At 35.9% G+C, this 22,151-nt stretch overlaps 1 protein-coding gene across 1 annotated transcript in view; it reads right to left on the bottom strand.

Moving 5' to 3' along the window:
• COG3 (component of oligomeric golgi complex 3) overlaps positions 1–22,151 on the bottom strand; it is a 64,599-nt gene that overhangs the window by 33,239 nt on the left and 9,209 nt on the right. Inside the window, exons 3-13 of the mRNA XM_077778752.1 lie at positions 21,564–21,625; positions 20,168–20,333; positions 19,449–19,523; positions 18,136–18,228; positions 17,037–17,162; positions 15,664–15,744; positions 12,368–12,411; positions 11,577–11,703; positions 10,653–10,744; positions 8,744–8,883; positions 7,062–7,222 (exon numbers count right to left, since the gene is read on the bottom strand). Coding sequence (XP_077634878.1) covers positions 7,062–7,222; positions 8,744–8,883; positions 10,653–10,744; positions 11,577–11,703; positions 12,368–12,411; positions 15,664–15,744; positions 17,037–17,162; positions 18,136–18,228; positions 19,449–19,523; positions 20,168–20,333; positions 21,564–21,625 — 1,167 coding nt within the window. The remainder of the gene's footprint in view (positions 1–7,061; positions 7,223–8,743; positions 8,884–10,652; positions 10,745–11,576; positions 11,704–12,367; positions 12,412–15,663; positions 15,745–17,036; positions 17,163–18,135; positions 18,229–19,448; positions 19,524–20,167; positions 20,334–21,563; positions 21,626–22,151) is intronic.

Genomic DNA, 22,151 nt, shown 5'->3' with positions numbered 1-22,151 from the left:
GGGGGAGTTTGTGTTGTATATTTGAAAGTTGCTAAGAGAATAGATTTTTTTAAGGTCTCACTATGTACACACACACAAAAACATAACTATGTGAAATGATGGACGCTAACTAATTTACTGTGATAAAGATTTCCCACTGTATACATATGTTAAACCACTACGGTTGTACACCCTAAACTTATATAATGTTGTATGTCAACTGTATCTCAATAAAGCTGGGAAGAAACTAAACTTAAAAAAAAAAAAAACCAATTTTGAGGCACCTGGGTGGTTTAGTCAGTTAGGCATCCAACTCCTGATTTCAGCTTGGGTCATAATCTCACAGTTTGTGAGTTCAAGCCCCATGTCGGGATCTGCGCTGCCAGTGCAAAAACTCTCCCTCTGCACCTCCCCTCCTCATACTCTACCTCAAAATAAGTAAATAAACTTTAAAAAATTTAGAAGAAAAAATAATTTTTAACTGATCAGTTATATATTTCACTCATTTCTTATTAAAGACTTAAAAAAGTCAAATATTGTTTTTAAATATTTCAAGGGTTATGAAATAACAGCCATCATCTCCTATATGACTAGTAGGTCAACTGCTTTCTACCCACTATCTCTTCTCTCACAACAAACCTCCACAGCCAGTATTGTTAAACCTCCTTTACAAATAATAACATATTCACAGTAACTAGGTAACAGACACTGATTGACACAGCTAGAATTTGAACCTAGATCTGACTCTACAGTTCCCCTAGGCCATGCATATGGCAACTTTGCGTGGGCAAAATCCTGAGTCTAAGGAGATTGGCTCTTAGTTTAAAATCCTCAGATCAACAGTTAGAATCAAAGGTATAGGTTGGAAAGTAATCTGATTGTGTATCTTGGTAAGATATAATTTAAAGACCAAAAGAAGTACAAAAAACCTTGAATTTACTGAGTTTCTTATTAGCTATGGTATTAGTGGTATAATTTTAAAACTCTTTTTGAGTATGTTGTAACTTGGAGCAAATGAATAAATACATGGAAGGTATTGGAAGCCACAGTTTCTTTTCTGAGAGAAGAGAGAAACATATAGAATGGGGAAAAATGAAGAAGAAGAAATGGATTTGAATTAGAGGTTTCAGTATAAACTCATGACATTTAAAATTATATTTTTTCTACCACTGGCCTATAAAAGAGGTTAGAAGTAATGACATCCAATGCTAGCAATGAAAACACCTAGCACTCAAATCTTGATTTCTAAACACGACTCTCCTCCCAAACTTCTTGGAGAAACAGGTGACTCCACGTCTAGGTCAAGAAAAGTAAAAGAGGGGTGCCTGGGTGGCTCAGTCGGTTAAGTGTCCAACTTCGGCTCAGGTCATAATCTCACGGTTCATGGGTTCAAGCCCCATGTCAGGCTCTGTGCTTATAGCTAGCTCAGAGCCTGAAGCCTGTTTCAGACTCTGTATCTCCCTCTCTCTCTGACCCTCTCCTGCTCACACTCTCTCTCTCTCTTTCTCATAAATAAATAAAAAACACTAAAAAATTTTTAAAAAAAAGAAAGGTAAAAGATAAGTACCTGGGTCATCTTGTGCAAGAAGGCAAAGAAATCTAGTTTGACCAAGATAAAAAGAAGACTCAAATTACCGGAATCACATATAAAGAGGGAACAGTAATACCAATCTTAGAGAAACAAAAAAATGTAAATGTAACAACAATGAACAACTGTATAACAACAAATTAGATAACTTACATGAAATGGAAAAATTCCTAAAAAATACAAACTATTAAAACTGATTCAAGAAGAAATAGACAATATGAATAAACTCATAACAAGTGAAAAGACTGAATACAAAAATTACCCACTAAGAAAAGTCAAGCCCAGATTGCTTCACCACTGGATTCAACCAAACATTTAAATTAACACCAAAATTCTTCACAAACTCTTCCAAAAAACAGAAGAGGGAATACTTCCCAACTCTGACAAAGCCAGTATTACCCTGATATCAAAACCAGACAAAGATATCAAGAAAAGAGAGAACTATCCACCAGTATCTCTTATAAATATGTACACAAAAATCTTTGCCAAAATACTAGCAAACTGAATCCAGAAACCTATAAAAAGAATTACACACCACAACAAATGGAATTTATCTCAGGAATGCAAGGTTGGTTTAACTTCAAAAATTGATTAATGTAATATATCAACAGAATAAAATCACTAGATCATCCTAATACATGCAGAAAAACATCTGACAAAAACTAACACCATTTCATAATAAAAACACTCCAGGAACAGAATAGATAGGGACCTTCTCAGGGTGCATGAATGGCTTAGTCAGTTGAGCATAGACTCTTGATTTCAGCTCAGGTCATGATCCCAGGGATCCACACTGAGTGTAGGGCCTACTCAGATTTCTCCCTCTCTCTCCCTGTGCCCCTCCCCTGCTCACTCTTTCTCTCTCTAAAAAAAAAGGGGGAGGGAGGAATTTCCTCAACCTGATAAAGGGCATGTATGAATAACCCACAGCTAACATCATACTAAATGGTCAAAGACTGGATGCTTTCCCCTGGATATCAGGAATAAGACAAGGATACATGGTTTCACCATTTCTTTTTTTTTTAATGTTTATTTACTTATTTTGAGAGAGAGTAACACGCGCAAGGGAGGGGCAGAAAGAGAGAGAGAGCATACCAAGCAGGCTTTGTGCTGACAGCGCAGAGCCAGATGAGGGCTCAGTCCCACAAACCATGAGATCATGACCTGAGCCAAAATCAAGAGTCAGATACTTAACTGACTGAGCCACCCAGGTGCCCCGTTGTCTCACCATTTCTATTCAACACTGTATTTGAGGTTCTAGCTAGGACAATTAGGCAAGAGAGGTACATAAAAGGCATTAAGATTGGAAAAAAAGAAGTAAAACTATCTATTTGCAGATGACATGATCTTAGGTACATAAACACATATATATTTACACGTACATATATAGAAAATCCTAAGGAATTCACTAAAAAACTTAGAATAAGCTAGTCCAACAAGGTTCCAGGATACAAGATCAATATATTAAAACAAAACATATTTCTACACACATGCAATGAACAATCAAAAAAGGGAATTAAGAAAATAAGTCCAGTGGGGCACCTGGGTGGCTCACTTGGTTAAGCAACTCTGGATTTTGGCTTAGGTCATGATCTCTTGAGCTCGAGTCCCACGTTGAGCTCTGCACTGATAGCGTGGAGCCAGCTTGGGATCTTCTCTTTCCCTCTCTCTCTCTGCCCCTCCCCTACTTGCATGCGCACACACACTCTCTCTCTCAAAAAAAATAAAATAAATATAAAAAAAAAAAAGAAAAGAAAGTCCAGGGAGCCTGGGTGGCTCAGTTGGTTAAGCATCTGAGTCTTGATTTGGGCTTATGTCATGATACCAGAGTCATGGGACTGAGCCCCATATCGGGCTCCACACTGAGTGTGGAGCCTGCTTAAGGTTCTCTCTGTCCATCTCTCTCTGCCTCTCTCTCTTGAAAAAAAAAGAAAAGAAAAAGAAAGGAAAAGAAAATAGTTCCATTTACATTAGGATCAAAAAGAATAAAATACTTAGGAATAAATTAAATGAAAGAAGTATAAAAGTTATCCTCTGAAAACTAGCATTGAAAGAAACTTAAAAAATCTAAATAATTTCAAAATATTCCATGTTCATGGATTAGAAGACGTAACATTATGGCAACAGTCCCCAAATTAATTGATAGATCCAAGGCAATGCCTAACCAGATCTCAGCTGATTTCTCTGTAGAAACTGACAAGTTGATTCTAAAATTCATATGGAAATGCAATGGACCAAAAACAGTCAAAACAATCTTAAAAAGGAAGAAGATAAGAGAATTCATACTTCCCAATTTCAAAATTTATTATAAAACAATAATCAAACCAGTATGACACACAAAAATTGACATAAAGATCAACAGAAGAAAACTGAGAGTTTAGAAATAAAACAAAAAAAATCTATGAGCAACTAACTTCAATAAGGGAGCCGAGACCATCCGACAGGAAAGAGTGGTCTTTCAACACATGACAGTGGGACAACTGGACAGAAGGCTCAGACAACAAATGATGCAAAGACAACATGCAAATCAAAACCACAACAAAATACCACTTCATATCTAAGTGGTTGAAATCAAAAAGTCAAATACTGACAGGAGTTGGCAAGTAGGTGGAGAAATCAGAACCCTCCTGCACTGCTGGTGGGAATGTAAACTGGTGCAGCCACTTTGGAAAACAATCTGGCAGTTCTTCAAATGATTAAACACAGAATTACTATACTACTCAGCAACTCCACTCCTAGGCATATACAGGAGCGAAATGAAACACATGTCCACACAAAAATGTGTACATGAATGTTTTGTAGCAGTATTACTTATAACACCCAGCAGGTGGGAGCACCCCACGTGTCCGTAGGTGGAAAAATGGATCAACAAAATGGGATCTATCCATACAATGGAAGATTTCCAGCCATAAAAAGGCATGAAGTACTAATATATAACATGGATAAACTGTGAAAACACTCTAAGTGCAAGACATCATAAAACACCATATATTATATAATTCTATTCATATGAAATGTCTAGAACAGAGCAATCTAGAGACAGAAATTAATGTTTGCCTCAGGCTGGAGTAGGAGGGTGACTATAGATAAAAGGTACAGGGTTTCTTTCTGAGATGATAAAAATGGTCTAAAATTGACTGTGGTGTCAAATGTACCTTTTCATGAACATGAACATATTAAAAAATCACTAAATTATAAACCCCAAATGAGTGAATTATAGAGTTTATAAACTATAATTCAATAAAACTGTTTAAGAAAAAAGTCCTCAAAGATTATGCGGACATGTCAAAAGGACAAAGAAGCTAACAAAAGGGACCTCCATTAGTCAGATTTGGGACAATTCTGAGCTCCAAAAATAAAATAATGACAACAGATTATATGACTTCTTTTAAAGAATCCTGTACAAGGGACAGGGGTAAGAAAAGAGGAAGGAGAAAGAGAAATTAATTCTTTACAGCAGATTGCCAGCTAATAAATGTAGATGAAATGGCCAATATGAAAATTGCCATTTTGTTACTCCCAATGTAATAACTGGTTCAGCCACAGATCATTAATGGTTGCAATAACCACTGGGTAAAAAGATGCTAGGGAACTCACATAATCTCTAAGTATCATTTCATCATTACTCACTAATTACAAAGAGGGTAATGCACTTTTATAATGAAAGTCAGCAACTACTACATTAACCAATTATGGAACATCTTGACATTATGTGCCTTTGATGTGATAAACAAGTACACAACATCAACTATATACTATTCGTGCAAAAAAATAAAGAAAAAGTATAATCTGAATCTAAATTATGAAGAAAACAATCAGACAAATCCAGAATGTGGCACATTCTATAATAAAACTGGCCTGGGGCGCCTGGGTGGCTCAGTCGGTTAAGCATCCGACTTCGGCTCAGGTCATGATCTCACAGTTCGTGGGTTCAAGCCCCGCATCAGGCTCTGTGCTGATGGCTAGCTCAGAGCCTGGAGGCTGCTTCGGATTCTGTATCTCTCTCTCTCTCTGATCCTCCCCTGCTCATGCTGTCTCTCTCTCAGAAATAAATAAAACATTAAAAATTAAAAAAAAAAAAAACAACCAATGCTATATGACAGATAGAAAGGTTGTTGAGAGGTAGATCCTTAGGGGTCTCATCACACAAAAATAAATTTTTTTTTAATTTTTTTTTTAATGTTTATTTATTTTGAGAGAGCGTGTGCACATGAGCAAGGGAGGGGCAGAGAGAGAGGGAGAGAGAGAATCCCAAGCAGGCTCCACTGTGTCAGCACAGACCCGATGCAGGGCTCTATCTCACAAACCATGAGATCATGATCTGAGCCAAAATCAAGAGTTGGATACTTAACTGACTGAGCCACCCGAATGCCTCTACAGAAATTTCTTTTCATTGCTATCCATATGAGATGATGAATGTTAACTAAACCTACTGTGATAATCATCTTATAATGTATGTAAATCAAATCATCACGCTATATGCCGTAGGCTTATACACTGATATATACTAATTATTTTTTAATGAAACTGGAAAAAAAGACTTCACTACAAACAATAAAACATGCCCTTACCTTTTAAAGTTACCAACTGATGTATTTACTGATAAAGTGTTTGGAAGTTGCTCAAAAATAACTAATGGTGAGGAGGGGGAGTAATGGAGATCTTAGTGAAATAAGACTGGCCATGTAAAAGCTGGGATAATAAAATGTAAGAGTTCATTGTATTATTCTACTTTTTGCTCATATTTGAAACTTACATTAAGAAAGTTCTAGACTCTGGGCTGCCTGGGTGGCTCAATCAATTGAACTCTTGATTTCAGTTCAGGTCATGATCTCACAGTAGCGATATCGAGCCATGCTGGAAGTGGGGCCTGCTTGGATTTCTCGCTCTCCCTCTACCCCTCAAAAAAAACAATAATAATAAAAGTTCTAGATTCTAATTCTGTTTTAGTACTAATATCCTCAGCATTATTTAAACTCTACAGCACTCAAAGAAAATATTCATATGTAACTGAATCAGTGAGATGATAAATCTAAGTCTTCAAACAATAAACTGGACATAAATTCTGTATAATTTTGAGGAGACATCCCCCAGGGTTTTTATGAGACGGAATGACACATGATTGGTTATGTGACCAACGACTATAGTGGCTCCTATATTATTAACCCTCTTCTTAGCCATTTATTTAAAAAAGAAAGAAAAAGAAAAAAAAGAGAGAGAGCAATCACAGGGAGCACAAATTCTATTTAAAAATTGAGACATTATTTTCTAGAAAAGGGAAGGGTACTGAATTATAAAATACAACCTGAAGGAAAAACAACCTAACATCATTTCTGTTCAATTTTTATTTCATATTATTTCCTATGATTTTATGGCAAGTTTATCTTGATTTTACATCTTGAATGAGAAGTAAAAAGAAAAATCCTCGTTCGCCCGTACAAAACATCCAAAAAGTGTGTGCGACTGAGGGAGAGATCGGGTGAGGGGCCCCTACCTCCATCATCACCAACTTATCCGGATAGGCCAAGTCTCCCGGAGCAGGTTTGTAGCCCGTGATGTCTGTCTGAATGTAGATGTGGGTTCTGTAGACAAGCCGCTCTTGTACATCTTCCAGCATCTGCTTTACTCCAGCTGCAAACGCTCCCAGTTGTTCAGCTGATAAAAGAGTGTAATCATCCATTTCTTTATATTCAGAAAAATGCTCTCTTTAAACAAGCAAAAATATTACTAAATTGTCTAGTAACGGTAGAAACCAGTTTTGCCTCAGGGACTGTGGCAGAATTCTATTTCAGTATGATTCAAAGACCTCAAAAAAATTTAATAAACGTCTTTCAATTTCCTCAAATTGAAAACTGGGAAATAAATTTGCTCTTATACCTTCTTCCTCGGACTTTGTGACATTATTTCTATTACTAACATGACTAATAAAATCTGGATTTTAAGGTGTTTTGTGCTTTTTAAAAGTAATCTTGCATACAGCTTAGGATCAATCCTGAGAGAAGGTTAGAGCAGCTTATTAGTGGGAGTATCATTCTGATTTTACAAATAAATGGAGTCCCACAGATAGTAAATGACCTGTTCATGTTTCTACAAAGAAAAATGAGTAAAAACCTAAAATGAAATATGAGTTCATATAGAATTTCTTCATTCCTGAGATGCCAAGAGTGTTAAGACAAACCAGTAATTCAGTAAGAGCTTTCCCGGGGCTGGGGCATTAAGAGACACTACATGATAACATACATACTCAATTTAATTCAGAGAATTAATATGTGAGAAAATACACATCTTAGAATGAAGTAAATGCAGTAGAATAAGAAACTCTGGAAGCATAACAAACCTATAGTGTCTCCTAAGGAAAGTCAAAGTGAAGACAATAATTTCTGCCAGTAAATTAACTACTTGAGGGGTTTGGTTTTTTTTTTAAGGTACCTAACTAAGTACCTTTAGGAAAATGACAATCAAATCAAATACAGTATTAAAGAATATATCAGATGGTTAGAGCTTTTCAGAGAATTGTTTTTATCTGTAATTTCAAAAATGGTAAGTCATTATTATGTATGTATGCTAAAATAATTTGTTTTTAAGTCAAGAGGATGCAATATAGTCAATGACTTTATGTATTCTGGTAAAAATGTTTTAGAAATGACTAACCCCAAACTGACAATTCTCTATGGATCTCAGATGCCAGAAAGAAAAGTAACTACAATTATTTTATTACTAATTTTGCTCAGATTTTAAAATTCTTTCCCTGTTTAATTTGTACCTCTAGTCAAAAAGTAAGGTGCATCTTGATTTAGAAAGGGACAAGGCATCAAGCCAGGCTATAAAAATATTAAATTTATATAAGTCAGGAGAGTAGAAGACAGGGGGTTTTCAAATTCATTGAGCCACAGATATAATTAAAAAAGACTTGAAATTTTGGGGTGCCTGGGTGGCTCAGTCAGTTGGGCATCTAACTTCAGCTCAGGGCATGATCTCACAATTCATGGGTTCAAGTCTGTGTCGGGCTCTGTACTGACAGCTTGGAGCCTGGAACCTGCTTCGGATTCTGTGTCTTCCTCTCTCTCTGCTCCTCTCCCATCCGCGCGTGCTCTTTCTCTCTCTCTTTCTCAAAAATAAAATAAAAACATTAAAAAAAATTTTTAAAGACTTAAAATTTTCTAAATTATTATTTACCATTGTTCTGTACATGATCTTCAAGCACTTCATTTTTAAGAATTCCACAAAGTTCTGATAGAGTCTCTAAGTGAATAACGTGAATGATCAAGGGCCTGAAGACATCGTACAATGACACACACAGTTTCTCCAAAAGTTCACTAAAAGGAAAAAATAAAACATCGTTATAAGTAATAATATTTTCAGAATTTTCTAATAGTATAAATGGCATTACTGATTTCTTCCAGCCAATTATAATAAAAATCTATTAGAAAATAGTGTGTGGGAATATTATATAATGAGAAGTGAAAGGGTGAAAACAATACTGTAGATTTTTTTTCTTTTTTTTGGCTTTACAAGCTCAAGTCAGGGGCTACTGGGTGGCTGAGTCCATTAAACGTCCTACTTCAGCTCAGGTCACGATGAGCAGTCTGTGAGTTCAAGCCCTTTGTCTGGCTCTGTGCTGACCGCTCAAAGCCTGGAGCCTGCTTCAGATTCTGGGTCTCCCTCTCTCTCTGACCTTTCCCTACTTGTACTCTCTCTCTCTCTCTCTCAAAAATAAATAAACATTACAATTTTTTTTTAAAAAAAGTACTTTGGACATACAAGTATATTTTTGACAATTTTAAACACTTGAAAGAAAAAACTCAAGATGTCTATATTCTCCATGCTGTCAATAGTACTCTTCTATACACTGCATTTCATCAGAAGTGATCAACCTAATCAAAACCATAAGATACATTTGCCCTTTCCTTAGTATAAGAGTTATAATGTTAGAACCTTTCTAAGAGTCAAAATCGCCAGTGGTGCCTGGGTGTCTCAGTCGGTTAAGCGTCCGACTTTGGCTCAGGTCATGATCTCACAGTTCGTGGGTTCAAGCCCTGCATCAGGCTTTGTGCTCACAGCCAGCTCAGAGCTTGTAGCCTATTTCCGATTCTGTGTCTACCTCTCTCTCTGACCGCCCCCTGCTCACGCTGTCTCTCTCTCTCTCTCTCAAAAATAAATAAAACATTAAAAAAAAAAAAAGAGTCAAAATCACTGAAAGACACTTTCAGGAAAAAAAAGAAAAGGTATTAAATAGTGTCTATTTTTAAGTGTCTTTCATTGGTTAGAACCACAAAAGTTTTTAGGTAGGAGGAATTACTTAGTGGAGATAAAGGGATATAGACTTCCAAGACTGAGTTCCCAAATGGGATTCTTACTATCATCTCATATTGTCTCCATAAATATAAGTAATATAAAAGCAAGCTGACCTTCAAATTGCATTTATTAAAAAAAAAAAATACTGTCCCTCNGTCCCACCCAATAGTATTCTGTTCACACACCCACAAAAGTTAAAATACTCTGCAGTTAATTTTAAAATACTCATATAATAAAACAAGCCATGATGGTTATTAGCAAATTAAATCTTAAAAATAACAGTTAGGGTGGGGTGCCTGGGTGGCTTAGTCGGTTAAGCATCCGACTTTTGCTTAGGTCATGATCTCGCGGTTCGTGGGTTCGAGCCCCGCGTTGGGCTCTGTGCTGACTGCCAGCTCAGAGCCTGGAGCCTATTTCAGAGTCTGTATCTCCCTCTCTCTCTGACCCTCCCCTGCTCATGCTGTCTCTCTCTCTCTCTCTCTCCTAGAAATAAAGAAAAAATAAAAATAAAAAAAAAATAAGAGTTAGGGGAGCCTGGGTGGCTCAGCTGCCGAAGTGTTCAACTCTCGATTTCAGCTCAGGTCATGATCTCACGGTTTGCCAGATTGGGACCCAAGTTGACCTCTTTGCTGACAGCATGGAACGTGTTTGGGATTCTTGTTCTCTCTTTTTCTATCTACCCCATGCACTTATGCCCGCACATGCGCGCACACACACACACACACACACACACACACGCTCGAATCCTCTCAAAAACAAAAACAAGAGTTAGAATTTGTGTGCCACCTACTCTAATTTTGATGTTGGTTTTGTGAAAAATTCATTGTAAAGTTGGTGCTCATCCTGGCACACGTGGACCATAAAGGCACAGCCACTGCGAATCTGCAGGAAACAAACACACGTCACCCACAGTTAAAGACACACGAGGATTCCAGCACTTATAAATAAAGCAAAGATTTTATTTGCAATGAGATTATGCATATATATTTATTAAACTTATTCAAGAACAAAATGGCTGGTTTTCAAAGATGTACTGCCTAACATAACCATGGCTCATTTTTATTTTCTGCATTTTCTAAATTTTTGACAATGAAAACAAATTATTTTTCTAGTTGAAAAGGGGTGTTTAATAAAATCTCTAGGGGCGCCTGGGTGGCTTAGTCGGTTGGGCGTCCGACTTTCGCTTGGGTCATGATCTCGCGGTTCGTGGGTTCGAGCCCCGCGTCGGGCTCTGTGCTGACTGCCAGCTCAGAGCCTGGAGCCTGTTTCAGTCTGTGACTCCCTCTCTGTCTGACCCTCCCCTGCTCACGCTGTCTCTCTCTCTCTCCTAGAAATAAATAAAAATATTAAAAAAATAAATAAGTAAAAGAATCTCTATACATCTTTCTATAGTATGAATTAAAATCACTAAACAAAAAAGCACTTCTGCAGCAAAAGCGAAAACTAAATGGTCAGTATAAATCTGCAGATTGAAACTTCATCTTTCAAGGAATACTTGTTTGTGAATCTTCATTCTTCAAAAAATACATCAAGATGAGAATATTTTGACAAGATGACTGCTAATTACTATACTAGATTCCTCATAACCAAAAGAAAAATTCTTTAGGTTTGTTGATATGGGAACCAAAACTCATTTACCCACTTGTAAGCTTCGAGAATATCAAAATATCTCAGAGAAAGGTTTAAACACCAAACAAAACTAGCAGAAACTTACCAAGGCACAATGATCTCTGTTATTCTGGCTTGTTAACTCTGTTACAGTACAAGTGATACTAGGGCCTAAAAGAAGCTCCCGCTGGTCAAGGTAACACTGATGGATGTCATTCAGCAGCTGTTGGTATCTGATGAAAAGCAAATGAGACTGGAGTACAAGCTTCTGATTTCAGATATGTAAATTAAACCTGATCTTAAATCTCAGGAGTGGTTTCCAAATCTCTAAAGCTGTCACTTCTCATTTGCCTACATTAAATACTACAAATATTTATGTATAAAAAGAAAAAAACAAACCATAATGAACTGTGGTTCAAAAGCTGTAACTTTTATCTTTTAAACAAAGATTTATATCCCAAGAGTAGAGAAAGATTTTACATCTATTGAAATTAAAAGCAAATCCTGCTTGGGTACCTGGATGGCTCAGCTGGTGAGGCATCCGGCTTCATGAGTTCAAGCCCCACAGTCAACTCTGTGCCTGCCTGGGATTCTCTCTCTCCCTCTCTCTTTCTCTGCCCCTCCCCTACTCTCTCTCTCAAAATAAATAAATAAACAAGGGGAGGGAATGGGAGGGGAAGGGGGAGAAGAAAAAATCCTGCTATAGGAAAAAAGATGCCTTCTTACAAACTCACTAAGTCAGGTCTACAACCATATTCCCCAAATAACTAATGTGCTGCAAGAAGGTTTACATAGTATGCAAGATAACTGCTCAGAAAATATGAAGCACATAATAAATTTGGAAAAAGAGCACATTAAGAAAGTCATTTGGAAAGTGAAGAAATTCTAGGTACTCACTCAGGTATTTTTTCAGATCGCTGTTCTATTTGTTCAATGATAGTCTGCAAAATAAAATTATATCAAAAATACATCTGTTTTAGGTTATACTTTCAATTACTTTCTCATTTTAACTAACACACGCTAATTTCAGCAAAGCTGTAAATACACAAATGCTGCAACATAAAAGTCATCTATAGAATACCACAAAATAAGCACAGTTAATATTTTAGGACATTCTTTCAGTTTTTGTATATTATAGTTACTATATATTTCTTTTTAAAAAAAACTTAGAATTATATATTCAGCTTTATAATCTGCTTTCAAAAAATTAACATTTCAAAACCTCATCCTACTCAACATCAGATGAAAATGTATGGAAAGCCTTAGCATAGTGCCTGGTATCTAGTAAATACTCAATGAATCATTATTATTAATATTATTTAAAACATGACTTTAAACAGCCACATAAGAACTCCCAGGGCAGGTGTGCCTTAAGTCAAACATTCTATTCGACATCCAGATTGTATCCTGAGAAGAAAAGCCCAGTGGTCAGGGACTCTGGGCCTGGAGTGAACCCAGAACGTCTGAGCACAGCTGCCCAGGAGCAGGCTGAGTCCAGCAGAGCTGGCTCATGTCTTTGACTGTCTGCCTCCCCCTACGTAAAGCTGCCATGATAACAATACGTACTTCCCAGGGGATCTCCAACACTGGGTCAAAAGAGATACTTCTAGGGGCTCTTGCTCCATTCTCCTAAAATGTTTCTGAGAAAGGAAATGATTTATATCCCTATCAGCAGCATTGTCTGCCTCACCAAATCCTCAAAAGCACTGACTGTTACACCTTAATCTGCCATGTTCTTGACAAAAAATGTCAGCTAAACTTAAACTGCATGTATTCTCCATGGAGGCTATACAAGCACTCATATTTATTAATCATTTGCATTTTCTTTGAGTAATCTGGCCACTTATATATTATCTTTCTTGCTGACTTATAAGCACTCTTAGTATATTAAAAATATTAAACCCTCTCACACTCATCTGTTGGAAACATTCTGGCTTCTGCTTTTCTTTGGCTGTTTAAAATTCAGAAAAAAAATTTTTAATGTTTATTTATTTTTGAGACAGAGAAACAGAGCACAAGTTGGTGTGAATCAGAGAGAGACAGAGACACAGAATCCGAAGCAGGCTCCAGGTTCTGAGCTGTCAGCACAGAGCCCGACATGGGGCTCGAACTCACAAACCATTCATGACCTGAGCTAAAGTCACACTTAACCAACTGAGCCACCCAGGCACCCCCAGAAAATTTAATTTTTATATCACAAATCTTTTACTCCTTAATTTTTTCTCAATAATTTCTGCTAGTTTCTTTTTTCTGCTTATTTTTACATTTAACTCTGTAGTTCACTTATACTGTATTCTGGTAATATTATAAAGTGAAGAGCTTACATTTTTTCCCCAAATACTTAGCAAATCTTCCCAATATTATGTAGAAAACTAGAACCCTTCCTCTTTAAGAAGTTTACATACTAAGTTCTAGAATTTTCCATTCCAATGATCCATCGATGAATTCTTGAATTAGTATCACTGTATTTTTCATATTTTTCTTGACTAGTTTTGCTTATTTAGTAACCCAGATGAAATTTAGCATTATCCAAAATGAAATTCCATTGGAATTTTTGCTAAGATTACATTTGACTAATAAATTATATTAGGAGGAACTAACATTTAAAAAATTAAGTCTCCTCAATCAGGAACAAGATAGGCTTACTATTTATTCTTTTATGATTTTCTGTATAGTTTTGCCATTTTCTTCATCCCTGTATTTCCATTAAGGTTATTTCTAGATAAATAATTTATGCTCTGTCAGTAATATAAATAGGATTCCATCTCATATATTAATTAGTTACCATTAGTAAATGGCAAGTAGGAAGGCCACTGAGAATTATAGCATCGTTTTATATTCACCTACCACGCTGAGCTATATCACATCTATCTATACCATTTCTTTTCTAATCAAATCTTTACCATTGGTATTTGACTACTAAGCAAAAGCAACCAATCGGGCACAATCTAAACTTCATACCATCAATGAACCATGCTTCTCCTGTATCTTCTGTAAACAAGCCCAAGTTTCTCTTATTTCAAAAAACACAAAACTCCTTTCAACTAACCCTCGGAGGGAAACAAGGAAGGGATTGAATCAGTCAGCAAAAGTAGACTACTCTTTCTACTATCTTCACAATGAGCAGGAAAAAGATGCATGTACCAGCTCCAGTCAGTTGTTTCTTGGATATGTTTTTAAATATGTAAATATTGACACACAGATCTACTTTCCACACCTCCATTTCTAATCACTCCATTAAGATAAATATTTAGTGCATAAGTACCAGCCACTGTGCTAAGGAGAGTAAACAAGGCACCTGTTCCCAACCTCAAGAATATACTCCCAACACCTTAATCAACCCCTATTTCTCATGGACGAGTGCAAAGTCTTCCTTGTCAACCAGGCCTTCCTGTCTCAAATCTTTCATCATTCTTCAAACAGCATCCTTAAGCTAAAGAAATGGCAAATCTGACCAAATCATTCTCCTGTTGAAGATATTTCACTAGGGGAGCCTGGGTGGCTCAGTCGGTCAAGCGTCTGACTTCAGCTCAGGTCATGATCTCACAGTCCATGAGTTTGAGGCCCAAATCATGCTCTGTACTGACAGTGCAGAGCCTGCTTGAGATTCTCTCTCTCTCTCCATCTCTCTTTGCCCTTCCCCTACTTGCACACATGCATGTGCTCTCTCTCTCCCCCAAAATAAATAAACTTTAAAAAAACAAAATGCTTCACTAGCTCTCCACTTTTCCTGAACTAGCATGACATGTGATACCCGTTGTGAAATGATATCTGCCATCTTTCCTATCTCTTTTCCCCATTACATGTCACTAATGTCCTGTGTTCTGATCACAAGTTACAAGCAGCTCTCCCAAAATACGAATCTCTACAACCACCCCTATACATGCTGTTTTCTCTGCATAAAGTATCCTCATCAATCCCCTCAAGCCCACTATAAATCTGTGCCTTTTAACATCAAATATCACTTTCATCTAGAAACCTTCCCTGAGCACCATATGAAGAGCTAACTGTTTCCTGTTCTGTGCTCTCAAGGCCCCTCTAAGGTACACTGCTGTTATGTGGAAAGACAGTGCCTACCTGTCATTTGTGTTCATTTTCCTGGTATAAGCAAAAGGCCTAACATACAGTAGAGCTTCAAAAGGGCTGGCTAAATAAACTTCATAGCAATATTCCATTTATGTCAATAGACTTACTCTGACTTTGGGAGCAGCAGCTCGAAATTTCACATAAAATAATGTGAAGGCATTGTCTGCATTGGGTACAGATGCAGGATCCTAAAGAGACGTGGGAAAGGGTAGGGAAGGAAGATAATTAGCAAACAAATAATTATTCAGAAAACATGACACCAACCATTTTAAATGGCTGCCACTTGGCCTATATACCAACCAAAAACTTACAGAGAAAAAATCTCAAAAGAGAAATTAAATATCAGTAATATAGGTACAAATGAGAAATACTTAGGTGGAACTGTCATCTCCTTCCTCTTTATAATTAAAATTTATCCTACGTTACATGAATTTTGGTGGTAAACAGACCTAAATTCAGATTCATACTCAGACACTTACTGACAGCAGTACAGTGGCCAAATTTCTGGACCTCTCTTAAGATTCACTGCATCCATTAAATGCAGATAACATGTACTCATAAAGGTTTTATGCAGTTCAATAGTAAAGCACTAGTTACTGGTACATTGTAAGTACTAGTACCAATTAGGTATTAATTTCCTAAACTTATTAAAAATTTTACAAAACAAAAAATCATATGGTCTGGCCTTCATGTCTGTAAAGAACAATATGAACAGCAAAATGCAACCCAAAAATCAGAGGCTTTGGACTGAAAGTTCAAGAAGATATTTCATGTTCTTTGAAAAGCAAGCTTAAAAAATAAAATGCATAATCTTTATGATTTTATTTTCTTATATGTTCAATGACCATCTTAGCTAGCTCCAGTCTTAATTTTTTCTAACCTAGCACTCTGCTCATTTTCCACCTAGCATCTACTATGATCTGTAATTGATTAATTTGTTTCCTTCTTTGCTGATTATTTCTTCTGAATTATCCATGAGGACAGGGATCTTGCTGGCTCCTTCTCACTATTGTACAGTTCCCAGTAAAATGTCAACCACTGAGAAGGCACTCAATAAAAATACATTGGCTAAACACAGAAAATTAAATTATCTACCATATGTAAAGAAAAAAATTCAAAGTATCCATCATATGTAATCCTATCACTAAGAACAAGTTTTATCATTTTGGTGTATTTCCTTCCAATATTTCATGAAGATAAGAAAATATGTTAAGTGACAAATAGTTTGAATCTTATTATTTACTCTATAATAATGAGAACTTTTCACACTATTAAATATTCTTTGAAAATAAGATTCTGATGGACAGATATAATACAGCCAAGTTTTTTTCTATTCTGAATAAAACTGTGATGCATAGTCTTATTTAAAAAAAAAAAAAAAAAAAAAAAAAACAAGTTTCTGGAGTTAGTAAGTACTAATCTTAGATTATGGACGATAAACGAGTAACAAAAGAAAAACAGGCCTCGCCAGTTAACTCACCCTTTTCAATAACTGATTGGTGAGGTTCTGTAGCGTGTTCACAGTGTATGTCTTCATGAGGTGCAAAGCTTTAGAAAGACACTGCTTAAACTTCAGCAAATATACAGGATAATCTTTAAAATTTGGCTATAAAGGAAAGGAAAAGATTTACCAAGAGGAAACAAACACTGGCACAGCCGACTATGAAAACAAACCTGTCCTTTAAATAAAGATATATGTAACGTTCAAAAGGTCTTAAATAGATTGTAAGCTTGGCAAAGATGACTACAGGCTTTTGCCCCAATTCCCCTTCAACCAAAAGTTCCCTTTATGCCACTTTGCTTTTACGGAAAACCTACAATAGTACCGTTTTCTGTTAACCAAAAGAAATCCAAAGAGGATGTTCACTTTTATGAAATGGTAACTGCTTCTTCGCTTTATGCCACTTTGGGTTACAAAAGGTTTCATAGGAACATTCTGCTTTCAGACAGTGGGGAAAACCTGTACAGCTATAAATCCTTGGGGGATAGAAAGAGGGTGATTAAATCAAAGGGCTTGTTCCTTTATTTCCTCCCAAGTAACACTGCCTGTTTCCCAAGAAGTATCTAGAACAACAGGAAGTCAAAAGCCTAAAAATCACCCATTCTTTTAGAGGGATATACCTCTGTTAGCCAGGACCCCTTTCCAGCAGCTGAAAGTACTTTTTTTATATCACTACTGACAATCACTAAGAATTCACTACAGTTTTTCTTCAAGTATGTTACAGATACACTTTTTCCTTCAGAAGAAATAATTACTTTATAACGTAAAAAGTAATAGAATATGAATGTTAAGATTTCTTAAAAACATACAGAAGGAGGGCACCTGGATAGGTCAGTTGGTTAAGAGTCCAACTCTTGATTTTGGCTCAGGTCATGATCTCACAGTTTGTGAGTTCAAATCCTGTGTTGGGCTCTATGCTGACAGCTCAGAGACTGTTTGGGATTCTCTCTCTCCCCCCATCTCTGCCCCTTTCCTGCTGTGTAGGCACACACGCGCGCACGCTCTCTCTCTCTCTCTCTCTCTCTCTCTCAAAATAAATAAATATACTTAAAAAAAATACAGAAATACCATGACTTACATGAGAGGAGATATATGTTATACAATCATCTAACTTGGCCAGCATAGGTATAAATCCTTCACTATTAACAGACAACGTAGGAGAATTCAGTTTCTTTAAGAAAAAAAAATTTTAATTCACAAAAAATATACAGGCAGAACTTGAAAATTATATACTAGAATTAGCATATTTCCCTTTAGGCTCTAACACAGTTATACTAATGTCTTTACATTTTAAAAATCACCAAAATATCCTCAAATATAGCCCATGTGTAATCATAAAGAAAGGACAAAAAGTAATACTGATTTAATTCAGTTTATTCCTAATGAGCTTTAAGGGTCTCTTCATAAATTAGCAAATATTTACCTTACTACATTGTACAATGTTATATTAAATTAACACATCAAGTACCTTGACTTCTCATTTTCTAGTACTTTACAACATACACAAATTCCCTACTTTCAATACTGGCAATTTTTTCAAGGTTAAAGGATTCATTAGCAGTCATACTATGAAAGTAAAACAATATACAAGCAAAATATAAGTAATTGTTTAATAAATAAATATATACAAATATAAACATAAATACAAGTAATAAATGTTTAATACTTAACATATAAAACTACACATTAAAACATATGAAACTATATAACATACATCTTTAAGATAAATATAAAAATGTAAATATAAGAAGTGTATGCAAAATACAGGTAAAACCAGCCAACTATTTTTTATCTTTGTAGCTTAGCAATGAACAATTTCCCCTCGCATCCATTAACTGGTTACTTAGTTTCCTATCTCTGTAGTAAACCATAATAATTAGACTAACTTAATACTTTTAGTAATTTATATGTAGTAATTATGATTAATTTATGAGCCAGGAAGACATAGGAATGTAAATTACACAGCAGTCTTAATTTGAGACTATTACTTTGGGATACAAGCATGCGTTATAAGAACTATACTCCAAGCTAAACATGAGATTAGTTTAAAAAATATTTTAATTACTAGTAGCACAACCACAGCAAGATTTAAAACTTAATATTTCCTTTCACAATCGTGACAGCTTACCAATAAGTCACTTTAAGAGGTAATGGACAAAGGGATTTTAATAACAGTAATACAACTTTACAGAAACTATTTAAATCATATTTGAAAAAGTCTGAACTGGTAACGATACCTCCATTGGGTACAAGTAGGAATATCAATCTGTCAGCAAACTATTATGTTAAAATATCACTTAAGACAATTTATAAAGTTAGAGATTTATATCAGAAAAGAAAATACAAATAAAGTCGCTAACTTTACAAAAAGTACAAAAAAAAAATGCTTACTGTGTTAATAGTTTCCAATTCATTAAAATAGGAAAGCTTTTGTTGAATGTTTTCAGCCAGATCAACAAGTTCCGACTTGCATTTTTTAAAAGAAAAAAAGCAGTGTAAAAACTTAAGAATCAACTCTCCAGTCTCAAAAGTATATTGAATACATTTATACCAGACATATAAGTTTATTTTAGACATAAGATTTCAGACTCATGCTCAATGATTTCTGCAATCCTGGACAAATTAAGTGATGATTATTACAGCAACTTACATATCTTTTATAGAATAATAACTTCCTTTTAAAAACACACAAAATACACATAGAGAAAATTCAGATAAAGTAACTTACATGTTTTATCTTTAAATTGAAGTTTAAGTACAATCTAGATCAGTTCATCTTTTCATAAACCCCACCATTACTGTAATCACTTTGCTTGTTTGAAAAGTGTCAATAAAGAGTGGACAGAGCAAACTAATATATCCTCCTCACTCTGAAATTATACTGAGAATTAACTCAAAACACAGGAAAGCTTGCTTTGCCCCCTTCACGTAAGCTTATTTAGAATACAGACAGGCCGGCGGTGTAATAACGTGCATGCTTAGCACAAGGCCTCATACAGAGCAGAGTTCAATATATACTTGGAGAAATTAAAGCAATTAGAATTCTATTCATCTATTTTAAAATAAAGTATTAAATATAGTCACTAACCCCCTCCCCTCTTCCAAATTACCTGTTCTTTTAGGAGCTGTTCACAGGCTTCATGTAGGGTTCCTGTCTTATTGGACACAAACAGATACTGTTTCTGCAATGACTCCAGATGCTGAAGGGCACTGTTTACATCATTCAATATAGCATCACACTGCTCCTGAAACCCAGACAAGTAATCCCTCATCTGTCTAGAAAACAGAACCAAAAGGGGATTGGCAATAATATTTTCCCCCAATAAGCATGTCAATAAACAACAAAGTCTCATTTTTCCCCAAATGCTTGAATCTCAGGAGAAAAGTCGACCTACTGACTGAAGTTTATTATATTCAGAAATGTGCCAAAAATTATGTTAACACCTTTTCCAATACTTAAGAGGAAAAATCACTGAAACTACGAACAACAAAAGGAATCCGCCCTAAAGCCACAAGCTGGTTTTCCACATTTAAGGCAATAAACCACCAGCTCAACTTTCAAAGACTGGGACACCAGGGCCAACCCAAGGTACTAAGTAGGTCAATCTCTCAGGTCACTTACGTCTTTGAGAGGTGGTGTGATGTCATGGAAAGAATTTTGGACTTGGAATCAAAAGACCTGAGTCACTGAGTCATATTAGGCAAGTCACTTAATATTTTCAGGCTTCAGTTTGCACATTTGTAAAATAGGAGTAATATACCTTTCCTCACATAAAAAGATTAACTGGAATCACACACCAAAGAGCCTAACACATTGACTAGCAATAATAGTCATTTAATAAATGTTAAATAGTGCAATTATTCAATCCACAGTCCCTAAATCAGCTAGACACTATGCACAGCATTTCCCCTATGTTATCAATATATCCAAACAGAACAATATTGTCACACCCAATCTAGGTAGGCATCCCCAAAATCTCTTGGGTCACTACTTCTAAAGAAAAGTAACAAACATCTTAGAGTTCCTATAAAATTCCCACTTGAACTCAAACCTTTCTAGAGCTTTCTAAAAAACCAATATGTGTACCTCTTAACTTATTAGTTATGATATAACTATTTGTTTAAATCACACAACTTATCTCTAGCTCTCCTTAAAGAAAATGTTGCTGTTGGGAGTTTTCTTTGTATCTTAATTTCACTTAAAGATACAGATTATGAAATGCTACAGATGACTGTGATCTAAAAGTTAGGGGGCACCTGGGAGGCTCAGTCGCTTAAGCGTCCAACTTCAGCTCAGGTCATTATCTCGCAGTCCATGGGTTCCAGCCCAGCATTGGGGTCTATGCTGACACCTCAGAGCCTGGAGCCTGCTTCAGATTCTGTGTCTCCCTCTCTCTCTGACCCTCCCCCACTCATGCTTTGTCTCTCTCCATCTCTCAAAAATGAATAAACGTTAAAAAAATTTTTTTTAAGTTAGGATAGCCAACAAACTCAAGAACCACATACCTATATTTAGTTTCTTCATCCTGATCCATCTGAGTTTGCAGCTTTGCAAACCATGAGAAAAACTGGAAAAATAAAGCATATAATATTGTCAACAAAACTAAAACAGACCAAAGGAAAAGTGGCTACAGGCTAAATAGCAAGTCAAAAGGGCAGACACTACCTAAGTCTTATTGTTTGTGGTTCAGACATTAATAACTATTGTTAAGCCAGAAGACGATAATTTAATTCCATAGTCACTATCTACATGCTAGGAAAAGCAAGGGGATATTAAAAACATCGGCCATAGCCAGAGTCAAACAGAGGTTAAGTATTAAAGGTACAATATATAAAAAATATATATTCTTTCCTAAGAAGCTAATGCCTATTTGCTACATTGCTAAATTTGAGTAGGTAACATAGGGCTTTGGGTAAATGTTAATATTATCTAATAAGGATTATAAAAATATAAACTCCGAAATAATATAACAGAGTGGCTTAAGAACATGGCCCTTTTGTATCAGCTAAACCTGGGTTTGAAATCTAGGCCTACCACCTATGTCATGAAAAATATCTATTATTAAAAAGAGGTGGAAGGGCACCTGGGTGGCT

This window comes from Crocuta crocuta, unplaced genomic scaffold (genome assembly GCF_008692635.1).
Source record: "Crocuta crocuta isolate KB4526 unplaced genomic scaffold, BGI_CrCroc_1.0 scaffold586, whole genome shotgun sequence".
Lineage (NCBI taxonomy): Eukaryota > Metazoa > Chordata > Mammalia > Carnivora > Hyaenidae > Crocuta > Crocuta crocuta.
This window is presented reverse-complemented; position numbering and strand designations above follow the sequence as displayed.